Source organism: Setaria viridis, chromosome 4 (genome assembly GCF_005286985.2).
Source record: "Setaria viridis chromosome 4, Setaria_viridis_v4.0, whole genome shotgun sequence".
NCBI lineage: Eukaryota > Viridiplantae > Streptophyta > Magnoliopsida > Poales > Poaceae > Setaria > Setaria viridis.
The window spans coordinates 30,872,267-30,891,368 of NC_048266.2; the positions used below are offsets into that span (position 1 = coordinate 30,872,267).

Consider the following 19,102-nt stretch of genomic DNA (forward strand, 5'->3'; position numbering starts at 1 on the left):
AGCAAGAGCAAGGGCTCTGCTGGAGGCCATTGCTGATCACTGATCAAGCTTTGTGTTCGTGATGGCTGATGGTTTGTTCAGGGCGCAGTCTCAATTTATAGCCGCAGTTTTCGAATAATGTATATTTGTTGCACATGATGCCTACTGTAAAAGGTGGCTGGATTCCTTCACGGGCGCATGTGAAGGCGACCTAATGTTTTGGAGCTTCACCATTGGCAGTTCGTCGTCCTAGGAAATGATAAGAGGTTTGTCTGAATCAGTGGTTGCTATTGCATTTTTTTTTGCGCTGGAGAGTTCTCAATACCGAGTAGGGGTTTCTAGATTGGGCATGCCTCATGTGAAGGCTTTGGTGCCTAAGTACACGAGAAACCAATTTTAGTTTGTGGGTAGTTTCTGATGAATCCTTATGGGGAACTCAAGTAAGTTGCATCGATTTCTCCCTTCCGGAACCTTATTCAGGCAGTGGTGAAACAAGTTTCAGATTCTAATACAGCAAAGGAAAGTTTCCTGAGACAATGGAGTATTGGAGTTTGACAAATGACCGCAAACACTCGGAATGTAGTTATTGAACATAGCAAAGCAAGCATCTGGTTTGGAGAATTCCGAAACGAGTCAAAAAGGTTGCATCTGAGCTGAAGAAACATTCGATGCTAAGAGGCTATCAGATTCTGAACTTGAGAGCAGTAGCAGGATGAGAAAACTAACATCACTAACCATCTTTCTTGAAAAAAAAGTTGTTAAAGGCAAAAAAGAATACAATGATCTTGAAGTGTATCAAGTGCACCGCACGGAATCCAAGTAATTGTTGTCGTGTTATTGGGTGCTGACGTGGAGTCCCTGATCACCACTAATGTAATTAAGGGCACTTGGAGCTTAATTTTTGTCTTCAGAGCCGCCTACAGAATCAACGTACAATTCGACACCAAGTCCTCATTCTTTTACAGCCACTAGCAGAATATTTTTGCTACAACATACAGTGGAACACAATGCGGAGCCACTCAAGTTGAACAGATTCTTTTCTGAACGAAATGATATCCAAATAATTCTGTTAGTACTATGAGTCATGGCAATCATGGATGCTTTCCCAGGAAAGAAAAAAATACCAATAAGGTTAGTAAGCTTGCAGCAGTGTAAAATTGGGCTTGCTAATTCTAAGGATGAATATTTTCGCCGGCAATCCGAGATTTCGAGTGTTCTTTCAATTTAGTCTCATTGACGTTTTGTTCTCCCTGCACAAGGTTGGATGAAAGACGTGTAAATAAGTAGTACCATGCGAAATTCAGAATCTACGGGCAGAAAACATACCTCTTGTTTAGTTTTCTTCTCACTTGTTGTGTGAGCGCCTCGGTATTCAATTGCGTAAAACTTGATTTTGCAGAAAGGGCAGCTGCACTGTTAGCTAAGGACCTCAAGGATTTGGATAGAAAATCGAACAAGCTAGTACTCATCCATGTATTATTGTGTCCCAACTTAAGGTTACTTGTCTAAGACTCCAATCAAACTGAACATTCTAGGACTAATGCCATGCAAGTTTGAAGCGTTGAGTATCACTGAAAATTTGAGTTCAGTAGAAGATGTTTCGTACGACGATGGGACTCCTAATGTACTACAATGCACATCCAGAGATCTCATATCAATTGTTCATAAGTTGCAAAATAGGATACTGGACAGCGTTAGAAGTCTTGGACGGCATCAGCTGTAAGAAGCATTCTGCATGCAGAAGAAACATGAAACAATTTAGTGGCCAGAAACTTATACAAGGATGCGAATTCTCTGTAGACAAAACCAAATTGCAATAGGACAACGTAGTAAAAATAGGAAAGCAGATGCACAGAATACTGAAACTGCACATGGTCTGAAACAGTGCAGTTACTCGTGTTTTTGGCCTAAGGCAGACTCTTGGGTCTTTAGGAACTTTACATGATAATAATGTTTTTCAGGTGCTGGTAGAAAGCTCTCCCGCAAATTAATTGAAGTACACATACATCATACTGCAATATCACAAACTTTTGAAAGATAAAAAGTTGGCAAGGATATGGCAGAGCTGGTGCTAGGAGGCCAGGAGCCGAATCGGGGACATATATTCTTTACCAATTGTTTTTTGTGATGTCATGTTGTTGAAAATTTTAAATTAAGACAAATATATAGGACACTGCTTGCTTCCAAGTTCGAAGTGTTAGTAACCCGACAAATACACAGCACGTATCCTATTGCGGTATTGCTGCAAAAAAAAGCTTGAGAACGAGGAAACTCACCAGTGCAGATCCCTTTGCCGCAGCACTTGGATCTATTCAGACTCGGATAGAACTGCATGGACAGCAAAAGGACAGAAAACTAAATTAGAAGAAGTAAAGAACTGAAACAGGGAGCAGTTTTAGAACATGTGAAGTTTTGTACAGGAATGACTAATGAGCGATCGATCATACGTAGAAGCAAATTGGGCATTCCTCCGCTTGGCCGTCGCCGGCGTCCTCGGCTGGGTCGAAGCACGGCGCGAGGTCGCCACTGCGGATGAGGCGATGCAGGCGGCCGGCGTCGAGGTCGGGAAGCTCCCGGACGAGGCGGCGCGGCCGCGTGAGGCGCTCCTCCACCGCAGGAAGCCGCCGCCGGATCTGCACGCCCGAGACAACGTTGCCCATGCCGACGGTGCGCTTGCGAGGGGAGCCGTGGTTTATAGCCTTTTGCCGCAGCCGCAGTTCTGGTTCTGCATGATCGATGCTGGTGTGGAAGGAGACGAGGATCGTGGAGTGTGGCTGGCTGCGCTTTTTCAGCTGAGGAGGCAAAGGAGAAATGGAGGGAAGGAAGCAAGGCATCGTTCTCTTCTACCTTTTGAAATGTGCTGGATGGATGTGATGGTGCCTCTGTTCTCAGTTACACACTTTTTCAGCTGATTGCTGGAAGGATCGTGGGGGTGCTTTTAGCAAAGCTGATGTTCTGATGGATCAAAGTCCAACGAAGAGGTACATCTGGCGAGAACTAACGAGAAATAAGACAGCAAAAAAAAACACAAAAAATTCCGTTGCCGGGACTCGAACCCGGGTCTCTCGGGTGAGAGCCGAGTATCCTAACCAGCTAGACTACAACGGATCTCGTGAAGCACTAGCTTTAGATCCATTATAACCAGTTAGATAGGCAGCACTCTCCAAAACAGTTTCAGCTGCCTTTGTTCCAGCCTGTGACTCAGCAGTATATTTCCCAATTCAATGTACAGAACAGACTGTTCCAAGTTCAAACAGTGGGGTACAGGTACCACACAAACATACGAGCTTGACCATACAGACCAAACCGGGAATAATCATTTGAGCAAAACCTAGACAAACTGGGAATTATCATTTGAGCAAAACCTACACAAACTGGGAATTATCATTTGATGAAACAAACACCACATGAACTACATATGAAATGGGGAAATTTGATTTTCAGCATCATAAATCTGACATCCGAGTCATCTCATAGATTAGTATCTCAATGAAACGGAAGACTTTAGGCTGAAGGTTATGATGTTGAATCAGGCAGCATACCTTGGCATCCATAAATCTGAAATCCATCTGGCCTATTTGAATCTCAATGAAAAGGAAGACTTGAGGCTGAAGGTTACTATGTTGAATCAGGCAGCATACCAGTTTCCTCATTTTTTCTGTCACGCTTGCTGTCTGCTTTAGCTTAAACTAAATAATATTCTTATTCTTAGAAAAAGCAAAAAAATTCAAAATGTTTACTGCCATGAGCCCATGAGTGCTGCCTTAAACTACTGATGAAGAAATAAAAGAAAAGGTCAGCTGCAGTTCCTTTTTTTCAGTTGATACCAGACAACTTCGATAAGGAGTGAAATTGTCAAGATATCTGTATTGTAATTTCCATTATGGTGAACAAATCTGGACTTTACTGTGATATAACATTATGAAGAGTGCAGTAACAGACAACTGAATGCTTCATGTAGAAAATGTTTTTCTTTTCCTTCTGAGTTTTTCTAGTTACTTCAGCAGTTCAGCTGAAGGCTAACTTTCACCATTTTCAGAAGACAAAGTTACTTTCTGAATGGATAAAGTGCTTGCCCAAACATAGTAGGTTACAATATTGTTCCACCAAAATTGGTGCTAACAGAGTGCTTACTCAAACAGAAGAGCAAAACTCTATCATTAAGCAAGCTACTCTGCTTTTGTCGTGGTCAAGATTAGCAGATCAAGACTAAGACTAGTAAAATTCTTTTATGCGCGTAAGGCTTCGGATGGTGGCGTGGGAGACACGGGGTTCAGACTGGTTCGGGCAAGGGAAAGCCCTACGTCCAGTATGAGGTCCTGCTCGTGTTGCCCACGCGGGGTCTGTAATAGGGGTTACAGGAGGGCGAGAGAGGGAGCTGGCCCCAAGTCTCTTGGGTGTGCCTTGATGTTCTGAGGGAGAGTGTGTGTGTTCTGTTAGCTCGAGAGAGTCCCCTGTCTCAGGGCTCCCGGTTCTCCTTTTATAGCGCAAGGAGGCCACCAGGGTTACAAGTGAGCCAGGCATAAGGAGAAGTAAAAGAGATAAGCTAATTCAAGTAAAATACAATACAAAGGGAAGGACCAAGTCCCCGGGTCGCCGCCCCCCGCTCCGGCCTTTGGCTCCTGTCGGCGCGTCCACCGGAAGTGGGCGGCTGCCTTCGGATCCTATCGGCGATCTCCCTGGTGACCGCTGCCGCCAGGCATGATGATGGCGTTCGGTCGCGGCATCTGTGCCCGTCGGGGAAGGCGGCAGATCCTGTTATCTTGCTGATGGCCCGTGGGACGCGAGCGTCGCGTCCCTGTCGCCGGATGCGCGGGGCGCGAGAACGGGCGGGGCTCCCTCCTGTACCAGGCGGCGCAGGCCACGAGTGCCCTGTAGCGAATCGGAGAGAGCCGCAGCCACTGTAGCCTGTGTTGTGCGGTCATGCATGGGTAATTGTGGCGGGTTGCGTCGGGAGCGTGGGCGCCTTTCTGCGCGCCAGAGCCGCGGCGCATTTATGGCGAGCTCGACAGGGGAGCCCACGAGATCCGCGCTCTCTTCCAATCTGCGCCCGAGGCGGATACTTGTCATGTGGGCCCGGATGAGTCCGACCCCCGGCGCCCTAGGTCGGGCGAGGCGGAGTCTTGCAGCGAGGGGTCGGGCGCTTCCGATCTTGGGACCGTGGGTCGGGTGAGGCGGAGTTTGGTTATCAAGGGGTCGGGAATGTCCGACCCCGGGGCACTGGGTCGGGCGAGGCGGAGCGGGGCTCTTCCTCCCCATGTTGGGCCGACGGCAGTCTTCGTTACCTCAGGTGGGCCTGGGCCCTCATGATTGTTGTTTTAACGGGCATTAGGAGATCGTTAATATTTCCCCCCAACACTTTGTATCAAGAAGCGTCGACAGAACTAAAGGATATGGAGCATGATTGTCCAATTCATGGCATTAAAATCAGTTGAAGGCAACATCTTTGATCAAAAGTTCATCTCAAATTTCAATAGTGATCAGTAGAGTACAAACTGAAGGATATGAAGCACTGATTTTTTTTTCCTGAATACATTGTGATATTTCACAAATCAAAAAGAGCTTGCTCAATAAGCAAGCAGTTGTTTCAAGGTCAAGAACATCCATCCATCAGTTTTGGTCGTTAAACTCTCAACAAAAAGTGTTCAAGATCAATTATCCTTCTAGCAGTATACTAATTTGACCCACAGATTATTCAGCCAACACATAACATTATAACAAACCTCTTCTATGTGGGTTAACTTATAACACAGAATTGTATGACCTGATGAGCAACAACCATAGTAGGAATAGTACAAATAATGACAGCAGCTTGTGAAAGTAGCAATGGAGAACAAGACACCACCATTGGCATCGCTCTACTTCTTGTCCGAGACGACATTCTCAACATACCATTTGTAGGTTTCGACGAGGCCCTCCTTGAGTTCAATCTTGGGCTTCCACCCCATCCCTTGTATCTTGGAGCTATCCATGAGCTTCCTGGGTGTGCCGTCCGGCTTGCTGGAGTCCCACACCAGCTTCCCCTGGAACCCCACCACCTCCTTCACCAGCTCAGCGAGCTCCTTGATGGTGACCTCGCTCCCACTCCCCACATTGACATGCTCCAGCCCGGAGTAGTGATCCATGAGGAAGATGACCGCGTCAGCGAGGTCATCAACGTGCAGGAACTCCCGCAGCGGCGAGCCAGAGCCCCAGACGACGACCTCGGGGGCGTCGCACGCCTTGGCCTCGTGGAACCTGCGGATGAGCGCGGGCAGGACGTGCGAGTTCTCCGGGTGGAAGTTGTCGTGCGGGCCGTAGAGGTTGGTGGGCATGGCGGAGACGGCGTCGAGGCCGTGCTGGATGCGATACGCCTGGCACATCTTGATGCCGGCGATCTTGGCGACGGCGTACCACTCGTTGGTGGGCTCGAGCGGGCCGGAGAGGAGCGCGCCCTCCGTGATGGGCTGCGGCGCGAACTTGGGGTAGATGCAGGAGGATCCGAGGAAGAGGAGCTTGCGGACGGAGCCGCAGCGCAGCGCGGCGTCGACGACGTTGGTCTGGATCTGGAGGTTGGCGGCGATGAAGTCGGCGGGGAAGGTGGAGTTGGCGTGGATGCCGCCGACCTTTGCCGCCGCGAGGACGACGTAGCGCGGCCGCTCGGCGGCGAAGAAGGCCTCGACGTCGGCCTGGCGGGTGAGGTCGAGCTCGGCGTGGGTGCGGGCGACGACGGAGGTGAAGCCGAGCGAGAGGAGGCGGCGCAGGATCGCGGACCCGACGAGGCCCCGGTGCCCGGCGACGAAGACCTTGGCGTCCTTGTCGGCGAGGAAGGAGGGGTGCGGATCTGCGCGAGAGGGGGCGTGGCGTCAGAGATGAGCGTCGCCGGGAAGGTCGGGTCCGCGGAGGGTGAGGGAGGCATCGAGGCTTACCGGCGGCGGTGACGGTGCCCATGTCGCCGGATGGATGGATGGATGGATGGATGGATGGATGGTCGGATGAGATTCGCGTTCGCCGGCCGGGGGGGATTTGGGATTTTGGGGGGCCGTTGTTATTAAGGAAGAGGATTCGTGGGCCGGGCGGGCCAGGAATTGCGGCTTGGCACGTTGTACATCGGAAGCCGTTGACCTGTTTAGTCACTGACTCTGCCCTTTTCTTTAACAAAAAAAAATCGTTTTCGTTCAAGTTTCATGCATTAGGATGGGCAAAGAGAGCAGTGCTCGCTGTTCGGGTAATTCTCACGTTTCACCTAGAGATTGGTATAAGCATCTGCCATGGGATAAGAGATCGGGAGGCCGTTGCGTGAGAAGAGGATGTCAGTGTGACTCGGTTGAGGATGCCAGAGGAGAGGGCACGTGAGGCCGCACGGGATCCAAAGAATGAGCACTGAGCCAGCGTGCACGGGTTCCTTCATCAATGAGTCAATTTGTACGATTGCTGCCCTTTTTGGTACACAAGCTGCAGTACTACGACTTTCAAAAGAAAAAAAAAAGGTGCAGCATTGCGATTGCTGCACTTGTTCGCGGCCAAACAACACGAGTACACGACTGGCCGCACGCCCGCACGAACGAGTTGCGTGACCTTTCCTCTTCGTTCAAAGGGGCCAAAATTGCGTCCACATGTTCTCTGGTATATATTTGTCCGAGAGGACAGCCCAGCCCAGCCAACATCGTCGGCACGCCACCATTATTCGGGCCAAGCCCTCTCACCACTGGAGCTCGTCAACAAAGCCTGCCTGGGCTTTGGGCCGTCACTAAATCCGCACCACCGGGCCGTTCCACCGCATTGTTGCTGTGCGCACCAAACGGGCCGTTCGGTTCGCCTCTCCCACACACATTGTTACTGCTTGGGCTGGGTGACAGTCAGATGGAACAAGAAAGAGGCGGCGGGCCGGAAAGTCACATTCCGGCGTTCCGCTGTTCGTTCAATCTAGTACGCGTTTCCTCTCCAAAAAAAAATAATAATTATCACGTGTTGATACATGTGACAGTGAACAGTGTAGTTTTCATCCAGAACGATGGACACGTCAGGCACCTCCTCTAGATATGCATCCTGCGGACTGCGGTTATAGTGTACGATCTGTAAGACACGTTACATAGTAGGTCCCCGCTAATGTACATTTGATGGACATCAATATCAACCTTTTCCGCGGTGGCATAAATTGTGCATTTGATGCACTTAGCCTCGCATCACACCAGGCGGAATAGTCCACAATCGGGCATGTTTATCACATGCAGACTTATACAGTAGTTGTCTATTAAGGGGTGTTTGGTTCCCTTTGCTTATTTTTAAGCAAGTGTCACATCAATATTTAGATACTAATTAGAAGTATTAAACGTAGGCTATTTACAAAACCCCTTACATAAGTGGAGGCTAAACAGCGAGATGAACCTATTAAGCCTAATTAATCCATCATTAGCAAATGTTTACTGTAGCAACACATTGTCAAATCATGGACTAATTAGGCTTAATAGATTCGTCTCGCCATATGTAATCGGTTTTGTAAATAGTCTACGTTTAATACTCCTAATTAGTATCTAAACATTTGATGTGACGGGTGCTTAAAAATAAGCAAAAGAACCAATCCAGGCCTAAGTTGTCTAGTACTGTTAAATTGATGTATAGATAGATGAATCATGGTGATTAAGTGTATATTTAATCTGTATGTGACATTTTGTTACTCATTTTCTATAATACATAGTTGTATTTTTTTACACTTATTAATTGATGAAATACTAGTTTACACAAATCAAATAAATACGAAATCAGTGAGGAAGAGGAAGAAAGATGAAAAGACCATAGTGCCCTCCTAAAAAGTTTTAGTCAGCCTTTAGTCCATGATCTAAAGACTGTTTGGTTCCACCTCCTAAAACTGATTAAAGGCAATAAATGTTGTGGCAAAAGGATCATGATGCCCTCCCCATGCCCTGCTCCTTCTCTGCATGTATGTGGATTCCTTCTTGTTCTTTCCTTTTTTAGATCCAGTAGGATAGTTGCTTTGCATTGGCGCCGTCCTCCTAGCTCAACCCACGCGCCGGCCGCGCTCCTCCCCCGCGTCGGTCGAGCTCCCGCCCGACGGCAGTGCTTGCCTGACCGAACCCGCCGGCCGCGCGCCTTCTTTTTCCTCCCGGCGCAGGGCCCGACGGCGGCATCCGCTCGCGCCCTTCTCCTCCCCCGCGCAGGCCATGCCCCTCCCGAAGGCGGCGCTCGCTCGCTGCTTCGGGGGTGGATCCGACGGGGAATCTTCGGGAGAGGATGCCGGCGAGGAGCGACGGTGACGACGGGGCAACGGCGGGGTGCGGCGACAGGGAGCGACGTGCGGCGTGGCGGGACCCCGTGGGGGTTGCCGAGGGGGTCTGGTGGTGGGGCTGGGGTTGTCGTGGGAGTCTTTGGGCGGCAGGAGGGACGCCGCCGGCAGGGGCCATGCAGGGAGGGACGCCGGCGGCGGGCGGAATGGCGGCGAGGGGCTGGGCGGGAGGGAGAGTGGGAGAGAGATGGGGGCAATAAATGAGGGGCAGTGGGGGTCCTGGATGGGCTTTAGGAGGTTTTAGGAGGGGGTGGAGCTTCTAAAGGAATTGAAACCTCCTAAAAGTCTTTAGTCACTTTTAGTCATAGTATTTGGCTCTTTAGTCCTTTTAGTCACTTTTTAGGAGCTAAAATTTTAGGAGGTGGGAACCAAACACCCCTGAGTGTGGCGGAACTGCCCAACTTAAACTGGTTTAAATGCGCCTAATCGCTGTCGATACAGCAATTATCCGAAACGCACTTAAAACAGTATAAGTCCGGTCGTCCGTCGAGTGTCCCTAGGACTCCTCGAATGATCCACGTTACGTCTCATAGCCATACACCAGGATTGTTTCCGCGATGGGAAAGCATCAACAAATATTACATTTTTACATACATACACGAGGTACGAGTTATTACAAGATATAGTTTGAAATAAACTTAACAGTGCAGGTTAGATAGAGGTTCTAGGATTTAAACATAAACGGTTCAGGTGGGAGATGAGCATTCAAGATTTCTTCTAAGGGTATTGCGAGACTCGTAACAATACCCTAGTTTTTTGGGGCTTCCTCCTCGGTGGATTCTTGCGGTGCTTCTGAAAACAGCCACAAGGGATAACCCTGAGTACGGGGTACTCAGCAAGGCTTACCCGACTAACCAATATAATAGCTTTTCTTGAAATTACATGATAGCTTTTTGGTGTACTGGATGACACACTTTTTGCTAAAAGAGCTTAGTATAAGAGTGTCCTTAACTTTATCTTTTATTTCAATTAAGTTATTACCTAACCATTCTAGATGATGATAAAAGGATTACTTGTAAACAACAAGGTACTAAGTCATACACCAAAACATTAGTGGAAGGTATAGCAATTCATGAATTCATACTACGATGCTCAACAGTGATCAAGTGCATTCATAACCGAGAATTGCGGCGATCCGGATCAAATTACATCCTGCAGGAGAGTACCTTGATCACCAGTTATATACGACTGTCCGGGTCGTACGTAACGACCTTTCGATTAGCAAATCCAATGATTGGGAATAAGACTACCCGGACCCAGGGACGCACCCCCACATGGGACCCCACGTCTGGCCTGATCACCATGTGAGTTTTAGGCTACGCCCCTGCCAATCTCCAGCACGTCAAGCGCGGGTACGAAGTATTCCCGATCAAAGGGTTTACTAACCTACTGGGCTTTACTGGTCCCATACCCAGTAAGTGATCAGATGTCTTTCACTTGATCAAAGGTTAAGACAACGAATCGGGCCTTAACCAAATTAATCTAGCAGACAGAACTACATCTCTAGCTTCTATCCGCTTTCTAACCTTCCAGCTACTTTCCATACTTAGCATGTATGACCCAACATTTTACCTTAAGGTTCGGTAAACCAATTACTTAGGCAACTAAGCATTTCTAGACTTAGGTTACTTACTAATTGTTGAACAAGTGGCAAAGATGTCCTTAAAACAAGGTATGCTAATGCACAAGAATGGGTTTCAAGCAACTCCTAGACTTAGTGCATTCATATAGCAAATAACTGATAAATGGCACATGAAATAATGACTCCAAAATAAATAGGTATAATGCACTGGGGCTTGCCTTGTTCTATAAAAAAGTTAGCACTGTCTGAAGGATTGGCCTCGCAGGGACCAACTCAATGATTTCTTCGAACTCCGGAGATCCTTCTGAAAATTCTGAGAAATCCCCTTCCGGTGCTTCGGTGTCTATGATAAAGCATATGCAGGGGTTAGTGATGCAACTTTTTTTTTTTGAATACAAGACTATACAACTTTCCTTCATGATAAAGTTGCAAGCCAACAAGGGACTATACAACTTATCATGATAAAGTTGCAAGCCAACACACAAAAACCCGAAAAGATTAACCCACCATTTTTAGTTCCTTTACTAACCTTACCTAAGGCTTTTTCTTTTATTTTTAGAAGATATTATAATTATTTTCTAATCTTGAAACCAAATTTCCTATGAGTTAAGAATAATTTGTGATTATGAAATGTTATTCCATATTTTATGCATTTAACAAAGATTAAGTATTTATTTAAATACTTTAAAGAAAAGGCATTAAACAAATACCTAAATTTTTATTATTTTTCCTAGGGTGTAAAAATTTTAATGCATAAAGAAAAATAAAACAATCCTAACAAAATTGGTTTCACTAATTTTGGACACCCCTAGAAATTTCTGTGATTTAAAAGGTGAGATTCGGATTTAATCTATTATTTTACAAAAGGAAATCTAAAATTTTCCCGAAAACCCCCCGGCCTACTTTTCTGACGCGCCCTCTTCCTACCCCCTCTCTTGCGCGCTGGGCCCAGGGCTCGAACCCACCCCTTACTCCTATTCACTCTACCCGTCGGCCTCTTTCTCTCCTATTGGGCTCCCTGGGCCGTTTTTCTTTTTCTTTTTTTAAACCTTAACCCGGCACCGGCCCAACGGCCCACTACTCCTCCTCCTTTTCTTCCGCGAAACCGGCCTGCTGGACCACCCGAGCCCCCAGCCTCTTCCCCTACCGGCCCTTCCCGCACTGGAGCCTGGGCCAAACAGACCCCGGCCCACCAGACTCCTCCGCTCGGCCAGCCTCCTTCTCTCCCTCGCTTCCTCTGACGCGCGGGCCCGCTGACGCCAGACCCTTCTTCCTCCTTCCGCCAAAACCCGAGCGCGATAGGGGCGGTGCGGCTCGCCGGCCGGCACCTTACCGGCGACGGGGCTAGGCCGGGGAAGCATCCCCATGCCCTAGCGCACCCGTGCGTGGTGGTAGCTCCTCGGGAGGTGGCCGGAGCCGCTCTCTCCACGGCGGCGGGCGGCGGCGCTTACGGCCGGCCGTGACTACGCACGACGACGGCTCGGCCTACCTCGACAACTACCCCTACGGCTTCCTAGTACCCCAGAGACTCACCTACGACTATCCTCATGGAAAGAGAACGACGGCAAGGAGGTGCTCACCGTGAGCAGGAGGTGCGGCGGTGGCAGACGGAAACGACGGCGATGTAGGGTACGCCGGCGGAGGGGCTGGGCAACAAGTTGCTAGGCTTGTTGGTGGGGTGTGGGTGGAGGTGTGGACGGAGGGAATCGACGAGAGCTGCGGTGTGGTGGGAGTATTTTGCTCGGCGGTGGCGGTTTGACAGAGAGGACGGCGGCAGTAAAAAGAACCGACGGTGAAAGCGGCGGCGGGAGCGGTAGATATATGAAGTTTTACCGTGCGCATGGTCGACACCATGACCTAGCTAGGGACTTGCGTGGCGCGGAGGTGGCCTAGATGTCGAGCTAGACAGCAGGCAGAAGCACCGGCGGTGACACGTCGTGCTCGGCTCTGTCACCCCTCCCCCCTTCTTGTTTTTCTGATGCCCGAATTTTAGATCCAAAACACGGTCGAGTTTGAATCCGACGGCTCCACGGTCCTTTAAGCAATGTTGTAGATAAACTCGAACTCTCCAAGTTTTATTTTTGCTCTGACCCGAGATAAACATCCAATTGTTGGGAATTTTGAATTCCTTCCTTCAGTTTACTGAATCCACCTTGAACACCTTATTCAGTTCGTCAATTATCCTATGTGGCCATATATCCATCTGTTGATCTACTATCAGTGACCTAAACTTATTCTTTTCAGTCCAACTTCCATCCATTCATGTTCTACAACTTTCAAAGATTCCATTTTTCCCATAAACACATATAACCTTTACACTACATTTTTCTGAAATTTGCTCCAAACTTAGTCATTTATCACTGTTTTCAGACTTAGGAAAATTGTTGATTCAGTGACTTGGCCGAAAATGGCAGAGTGCCAACTTTAGGCTTCAAATTAAATTGGTTCCCTTTGTGGTTCTTGATCAACAACACCCTGGTATTCTTGAACAAAGTCCATACTTCAGTATTTTATAGTTGTCTTGATCCACTTATTTGAAAATTTTGGCAGAAATCAAATTCCAAAATGGACACTTGTGCTGTTTTTCTAAAATTCCTATTGTCGGGTAATGAACAGTACACTTCGGTTTTAATTTCTTTCTTTGGTTTTCTTGAGATATTTAGGACCAGATTTTGTCCCCAATCTTGATCTTCAAGTTCTAAACACTCTTATCCCTTCATTCCATATTTTTGCCAAATTTTTCTAAATTTCAAATTCAAAATTCAAATTTCGGTCAAATTTGACTCGAATTTGATTTTTAGCCAATTTCTTCTCCCTTTCTCCATAATTTGGCTTTTGGCTTTTCTTAGTTACCTTTGATGACTTAAAACACCAGGTGTTACGAACCTTATACCTTGTGCTTGAATTTCTGATAAAGTACTTTGAGCAAAGATCAAAGAAGCTTTTCAATCGTATAGAGTTAAATACTATATGAATATACGAATATGACACCTATGAAGTTTGGAGGAGATCAAATAAAATGGAAAACTAAATGAAAAGATTATAGTGCGTTCAAAATCTTAGCTCTTCACCGTGTCCTGGAGGCCGTGACTCTTGCTCATCTCTCGCATCCTCCATCTCGCCCGTCTCTCGCATCCTCGCTTCTCTCACATGGCTCTCGGCGGGATCCAGCAGGGAGGGGTGCGGGTGAGCTTAGCGCGGTGGGCGCGCAGCACCACCATCGCGGGGCGCTCCGGGAAGAACGAGTGCCGGCGGAGCAACATCATACGGTGCTCATCACCGGCGCTGGCCATGGTGTTCCGGTAGCATCTAGTGAGTGGGGCAAGGGATTTGGCATGCGCGGAATTGATTTTACTACCATCCTCATTGATTTCTCGCACGCCACAGCTGATCCGGAGGAGCCATCGTTGGCTGGCAACAAGTCGTACAACAGCAGTTTTTGGCTATTTGTTCTCGGAGTACGAGTCTGTGCCATCGCCTCATGAGGCGACGACCTCCTTCTCTCTCATCATTAAATAACTATACACGTCGGATTTCTTTGCTTACGTGACTCTATACAGATGGGGTTGTCTCGCCGTTGTACTTGCCCTAACAACGAACCATGCATGTCAGTGTGTCAAAAAAAAATCCTAGCAAATTAAGGGGGTGTTTGGCAGCACTCCACCTTACAATAACTGCTCCACTCCACCAGCTCCACACTTTCCCAACTTCACTTCACCAACTCCAGAAAAACACGAAGCTGTTGTACGTGTTTGGCAGATTGCAGTGCTCCGGCTCCAGAAACATAAGGACTTGTTGTGAATAGTCTATTTTACCCATTGTAAATGGACCCACATGTCATCCTGTTCTTTTTTCTCCCCTCTTCCTTGCAGTTTCCAGTCATGCCTTCTCATGAATCACCCGTATAGCAAGGTGAGTTGTGGATGGCCTAGGCTCGAACCGTGGGGCAGTGGTGGCAGGGCCACGGCGTGGGGGCAGCGGTGGCGGCGAGGCCACGGCGTCAGGGTCATGACGCGGGTCCTACAGTTGTGATCGCGCCCGCTGACTCCTATCATTGTGGCAGACGGCGCGGCGGCTCGGCGGGGGTGGGGGCGGGCGCAGCGCTGGAACGGCCGCGAGAGGGGGGCAGGGTGCCGTGGCGCGGTTGCGCGGAGCCATTTTGGGCCGGAGAATGGCGGAGCCTGGCGAGACTCGGTGGCTGGCGGCGGAGAGGATGGGAGGGGGCGACGGAAACAACGGTGTTTTGTTTGTTTTGCGAAGCGGTACGCGTGTAATCAGTGGCATGGTGGGTAATTACCCCACAGCTCCATGAGGTCTGAAACTGGAGTTTTGGAGCACCCCTTGAGGTACTCCACAAAAAACGTGGATCTGACCCCTAGCTGCAACTTTTTTCTGGAGCTGGAGTTGGTGGAGCTAGACGTGCTGTGAGTTTTTTGGAGTTGGTGGAGTGGAGCTAATTTTCCTGGAGTGGAGTGCTGCCAAACACCCCATAAGTATTTGGACGGAGCAGTGTACTATATAAGTATATGTTAAGCTTACGCGATGATGAGACGAGGAGGAATCAGGACTAATTTTGCAGAGCACGACATATATATGCAACAACAAAAACGTGTCAATTTTAAAGGCAGTACATTGCTACACAGTCTCGTAGGTTGTTTCATGCAATATCATATAGGATTTTTACTGATGTGGAAGAGAGAAAGAAAGGAGAAAGAGATCGTTGTTTCATGAAACAACCGCCTCATAGCACTAAACTTTTTACCATTGTACGAGCTGTGGTTGCCATGCAACTCATAATATTCTTGTATTTCATTCACAAATCAAGGGATTTGAGATTACTACGAGAGAGAAAAAGACAAATCATTGCAGTGGTTGTCTACGATAGATTATCCAAGATTACGTGTATGCACGAGACCGCTTGTGTAAGCATCAATGTACTAAAGTGACCACAGGTAATGAGACGATTCTATCCACCGTGGCATGCATTATTGGCTAATCATATATGTTAACTTGACCTCGTTTGGGAGGGATTCTCCCAAAACGACTTCACCGGTGAAGGTAAAACTGATGAATCAAAAAATAGTGATTTCATCCTGCTTCTAATTCATTTTAACCTTAGTTTAAAAAACAACCTCACGCTGCCGTACTTTGTTTTGCGCAAAACATTATTAGGTGCAGAGACGTGCACACTCGCGAGAGCGTCGGACTCCACAGTCCCGGGCCTTTATTTAAGGCCGCCGATGCAAGCCACGGCCCACGGCACGACAGAAACATATTACATGCTCGATCTACACCTCAGCTTTCAAGAGCGCAGAACCTTACAATGCCTTCCCACGGGACTCCGCCACATGCTACTGCCAACGATGGCACGGCGTCTTTCCTCGCCGACAAGTCGGCTAAGGTCTTCCTCGCCGGCCACAGAGGCATGCTGGGCTCCGCCGTGCACCGCCGCCTCACCGCGCTGGGCTTCACCGACATCGTCGGCCGCACCCGCGCCGAGCTGGACCTCACCTGCGAGGCCGCGGTGCGCAAGTTCTTCGACGCCGAGCGGCCCCGCTACGTGATCCTCGCCGCGGGCAAGGTGGGCGGCCTCCACGCTAGCGCCGCCGCACCGGTGGACTTCATGACCGAGAACCTCCGCATCACCACCAACGTCCTCACCGCCGCCCGCCTCTGCGGCACCGTCCGCAAGCTGCTCTTCCTCGCCACCTCCGCCGTCTACGCCGTCGACGCCCCCCAGCCCATCCCGGAGTCCGCGCTCCTCGCCGGCCCTCCGGCGCCGGGGAACGAGTGGTATGAACTGCATGCCGGTGTGCACGACTGCATGCAAAAAACAAGATGCGAAAAAGAAAAAAAAACATATGCAGCAACATGACAAAAAAAATCAAATTGCATGCAGGTACGCGATCCCCAAGATCGTGGGCATCAAGATGTGCCAGGCGTACCGGGCGGAGCTCGGCATGGACGCCATCGTGGCGGCGCCCAACAACCTGTACGGGCCGCGGGAGCCGTTCCCGCCGGAGAACTCCCACGTCATCCCGGCGCTGATCCGCCGGTTCCACCACGCCAAGGCCGCCGGCGCCGCCGAGGTCGTCGTCTGGGGCTCCGGCCTCCAGCTGCGCGAGTTCACGCACGCCCATGACGCCGCGGACGCCGTCGTGCTGCTCATGGACAGGTACTCCGGGGCCGAGCACGTCAACGTCGGGAGCGGCCGCGAGGTGACGGTGCGCGAGCTCGCGGAGATGGTGAGGGAGGTGGTCGGGTACGAGGGCCGGGTCGTCTGGGACACGAGCCGCCCCGACGGCGTGATGAGGCGGCTGCTGGATAGCTCCAAGATGAGGGCGATGGGGTGGGAGCCCAAGGTGGAGCTGAAGGATGGGCTGAAGAAGCTGTACGAGGGTTACCTGCGTGACTGCGCCACGAACTTGAAAGAATGAACTCATAGCATATCTGGATGTGTATCCAAGACTGAACAGCTGCAGTTTGTTCTGTAATAAACTTGTTAATGAAGTATTTGAACTGCATGCAGTATTTGATGTGGATTATTCAAAATGTAGATGATATGCACAAATGTGTAACAAATCTTATGTCATCCAGACTTCCCAGTACTGCCTTTGCTTCACGCTGAATCACACTGTACATAGACAAAGACAGAGAACACCAAATCTACGAGAATGCTGATAAGAGGTAGGGACGATCTAGAGGGCAATCATCTCTAGATTCAGGCGATCCTTGCCAACCATATGATTGGCATTGGACGAATCAGCAGATTCTTTATGCTTCCTCCTAATTGTTGTGCATCATTTTCCGACTATAAAATCTCAACGACACTAGCTCCTCTGCACCACCAGTTTCTCTGCGACTGTGCATTTGCCACCGACAGTCATGGTACAAACTCTAATCTGAGTTGTACGATGTGGTTTTCTGAGGTGGAAATGAGGGGCTGTCCTGAGAGTCTTCGTCGCCATCGTGTCAAGATGTACAAACCATAGTCTTAGCCACACGATGTGGTTTTCGGGGTCTTGATCAATCCACTGTCATTTCTCTCTCAAAAAGGTGAGTCACGGCACCTTCTGGACGGAAAAAACGTGTCTTATTCATTCCATGTGGGGTACGGAAAATAATAATTCCCCATAACACATTTTAGATATTGGCATGATCATTAAAACATAATAGTTGCTGGTACCAACCAATCCACTACCTCAGAGATACCCAAAATTCTCTCATTTATTTGATGGTCATGGGAGTTTTAATGGAATAATGAGGAATGGGTGTTTAAAGGGGGCAACTCCTACCAATTACTTCTTAAAGGGAGGGTTGGGAATTTATTTTAATTGGAAGAAGGATGCATCTACACCGTTAATCATAACTTAAGATATAATTTCTTATCCCTAAATCCTTATACTAAACAAAGGATACGAAGTCCCACTTAAATTTCCACTCTTAAATCCCTTCAAAAGATAAACAAGGGAATAAGATAAAAAAATTATATTCCTAAGTAAATTCCCTAACCTCTAATTTCAATTTTATGCCCCTTCCTTAGTTGCCAAATGCACCATGAAAGAGAGGTGGACAGGTCTCTCTCGGGTTCTCAGCCACTCGATCGATCGATGCCGAACAGCCGAAAAAGCCAGCAAGCGCTCGGGTTGTGGGCTGTCATCGCCCTGGGCTTCTGGCCGGCGCGGACGGGCCGACCGAGCGAGACGTTCTTTTAGTTTCGTTACATATACTTCTTCCGTTTGGTTGGCCGGCCCGTGGGCGGTCTCCGAGCGAGCCCATTATCACTTGACGCGCGTGTGTTGGACTTGCCAATTCGGCACTCCGCGTTGGACACGCAGAGCACGCCACTGCAGACTGCACGAGCTAATGCACGCAGGTAGGTGTTCGCTCATAGGCTCATAGCACACGTGGCTGGCTTGCTGCTGTCCACTCGATCCCGCGTCAACAAACTCGTGTCCGGCCGCTCATCATCATCCATTCACACCTAGCAACGTGGCCGCGGCGGCGGCGGGGCGAGCCGTCCTCGTACGCCAATGTTCACATGCGCTGGTGCTGGTGGGTCACCGCCTCCCCGATTCATTCATTCCTCCACGCCTTCCGTTTAGATCACAAAGACGGGTGGCGTTGCACGGTTCGCCGGGCCGGTGTCCAACCCAAAGTCCACGGCCGACAGAAACTTCGCAAACCTCCTTCATTAAAACCCCCCATCGAATTCAATGGGCAGACACGGGTCAAACCGAGGTCGTTTTCGTCTCCAA

At 49.1% G+C, this 19,102-nt stretch overlaps 3 protein-coding genes and 1 non-coding gene across 5 annotated transcripts; 1 reads left to right on the forward strand and 3 right to left on the reverse strand.

The window, feature by feature from the left end:
- Positions 1-696: 696 nt before the first annotated feature.
- LOC117851963 (E3 ubiquitin-protein ligase GW2) lies at positions 697-4,157 on the reverse strand. 2 transcript variants are annotated; one of them, XM_034733884.2, is made up of 5 exons: positions 2,427-3,991; positions 2,256-2,307; positions 1,665-1,710; positions 1,306-1,387; positions 697-1,229 (listed from the first exon to the last, which is right to left on the reverse strand). In XM_034733884.2, exons 1-5 carry the CDS (start codon positions 2,811-2,813, stop codon positions 1,152-1,154), a joined length of 645 nt encoding a protein of 214 aa, XP_034589775.1. In that variant the 5' UTR covers positions 2,814-3,991; the 3' UTR covers positions 697-1,151. The 2 variants fall into 2 exon arrangements, with proteins under 2 accessions (XP_034589775.1, XP_034589776.1); XM_034733885.2 differs by having other exon boundaries at positions 1,178-1,229; positions 1,306-1,392; positions 2,427-4,157.
- Positions 3,015-3,087, reverse strand: TRNAE-CUC (transfer RNA glutamic acid (anticodon CUC)). Its single transcript has one exon. It is a non-coding gene; the product is annotated as a tRNA-Glu (tRNA).
- A 1,327-nt stretch (positions 4,158-5,484) lies between the features above and the next one.
- LOC117851289 (probable GDP-L-fucose synthase 1) lies at positions 5,485-7,039 on the reverse strand. The gene is made up of 2 exons (XM_034733083.2): positions 6,888-7,039; positions 5,485-6,802 (listed from the first exon to the last, which is right to left on the reverse strand). The coding sequence occupies exons 1-2, from the start codon at positions 6,907-6,909 to the stop codon at positions 5,838-5,840; spliced, it is 987 nt and encodes a 328-aa protein (XP_034588974.1). The 5' UTR covers positions 6,910-7,039; the 3' UTR covers positions 5,485-5,837.
- A 9,031-nt stretch (positions 7,040-16,070) lies between these two features.
- LOC117853727 (putative GDP-L-fucose synthase 2) lies at positions 16,071-17,452 on the forward strand. The gene is made up of 2 exons (XM_034736013.2): positions 16,071-16,637; positions 16,744-17,452. The coding sequence occupies exons 1-2, from the start codon at positions 16,168-16,170 to the stop codon at positions 17,279-17,281; spliced, it is 1,008 nt and encodes a 335-aa protein (XP_034591904.1). The 5' UTR covers positions 16,071-16,167; the 3' UTR covers positions 17,282-17,452.
- The last annotated feature ends 1,650 nt before the right edge of the window (positions 17,453-19,102 follow it).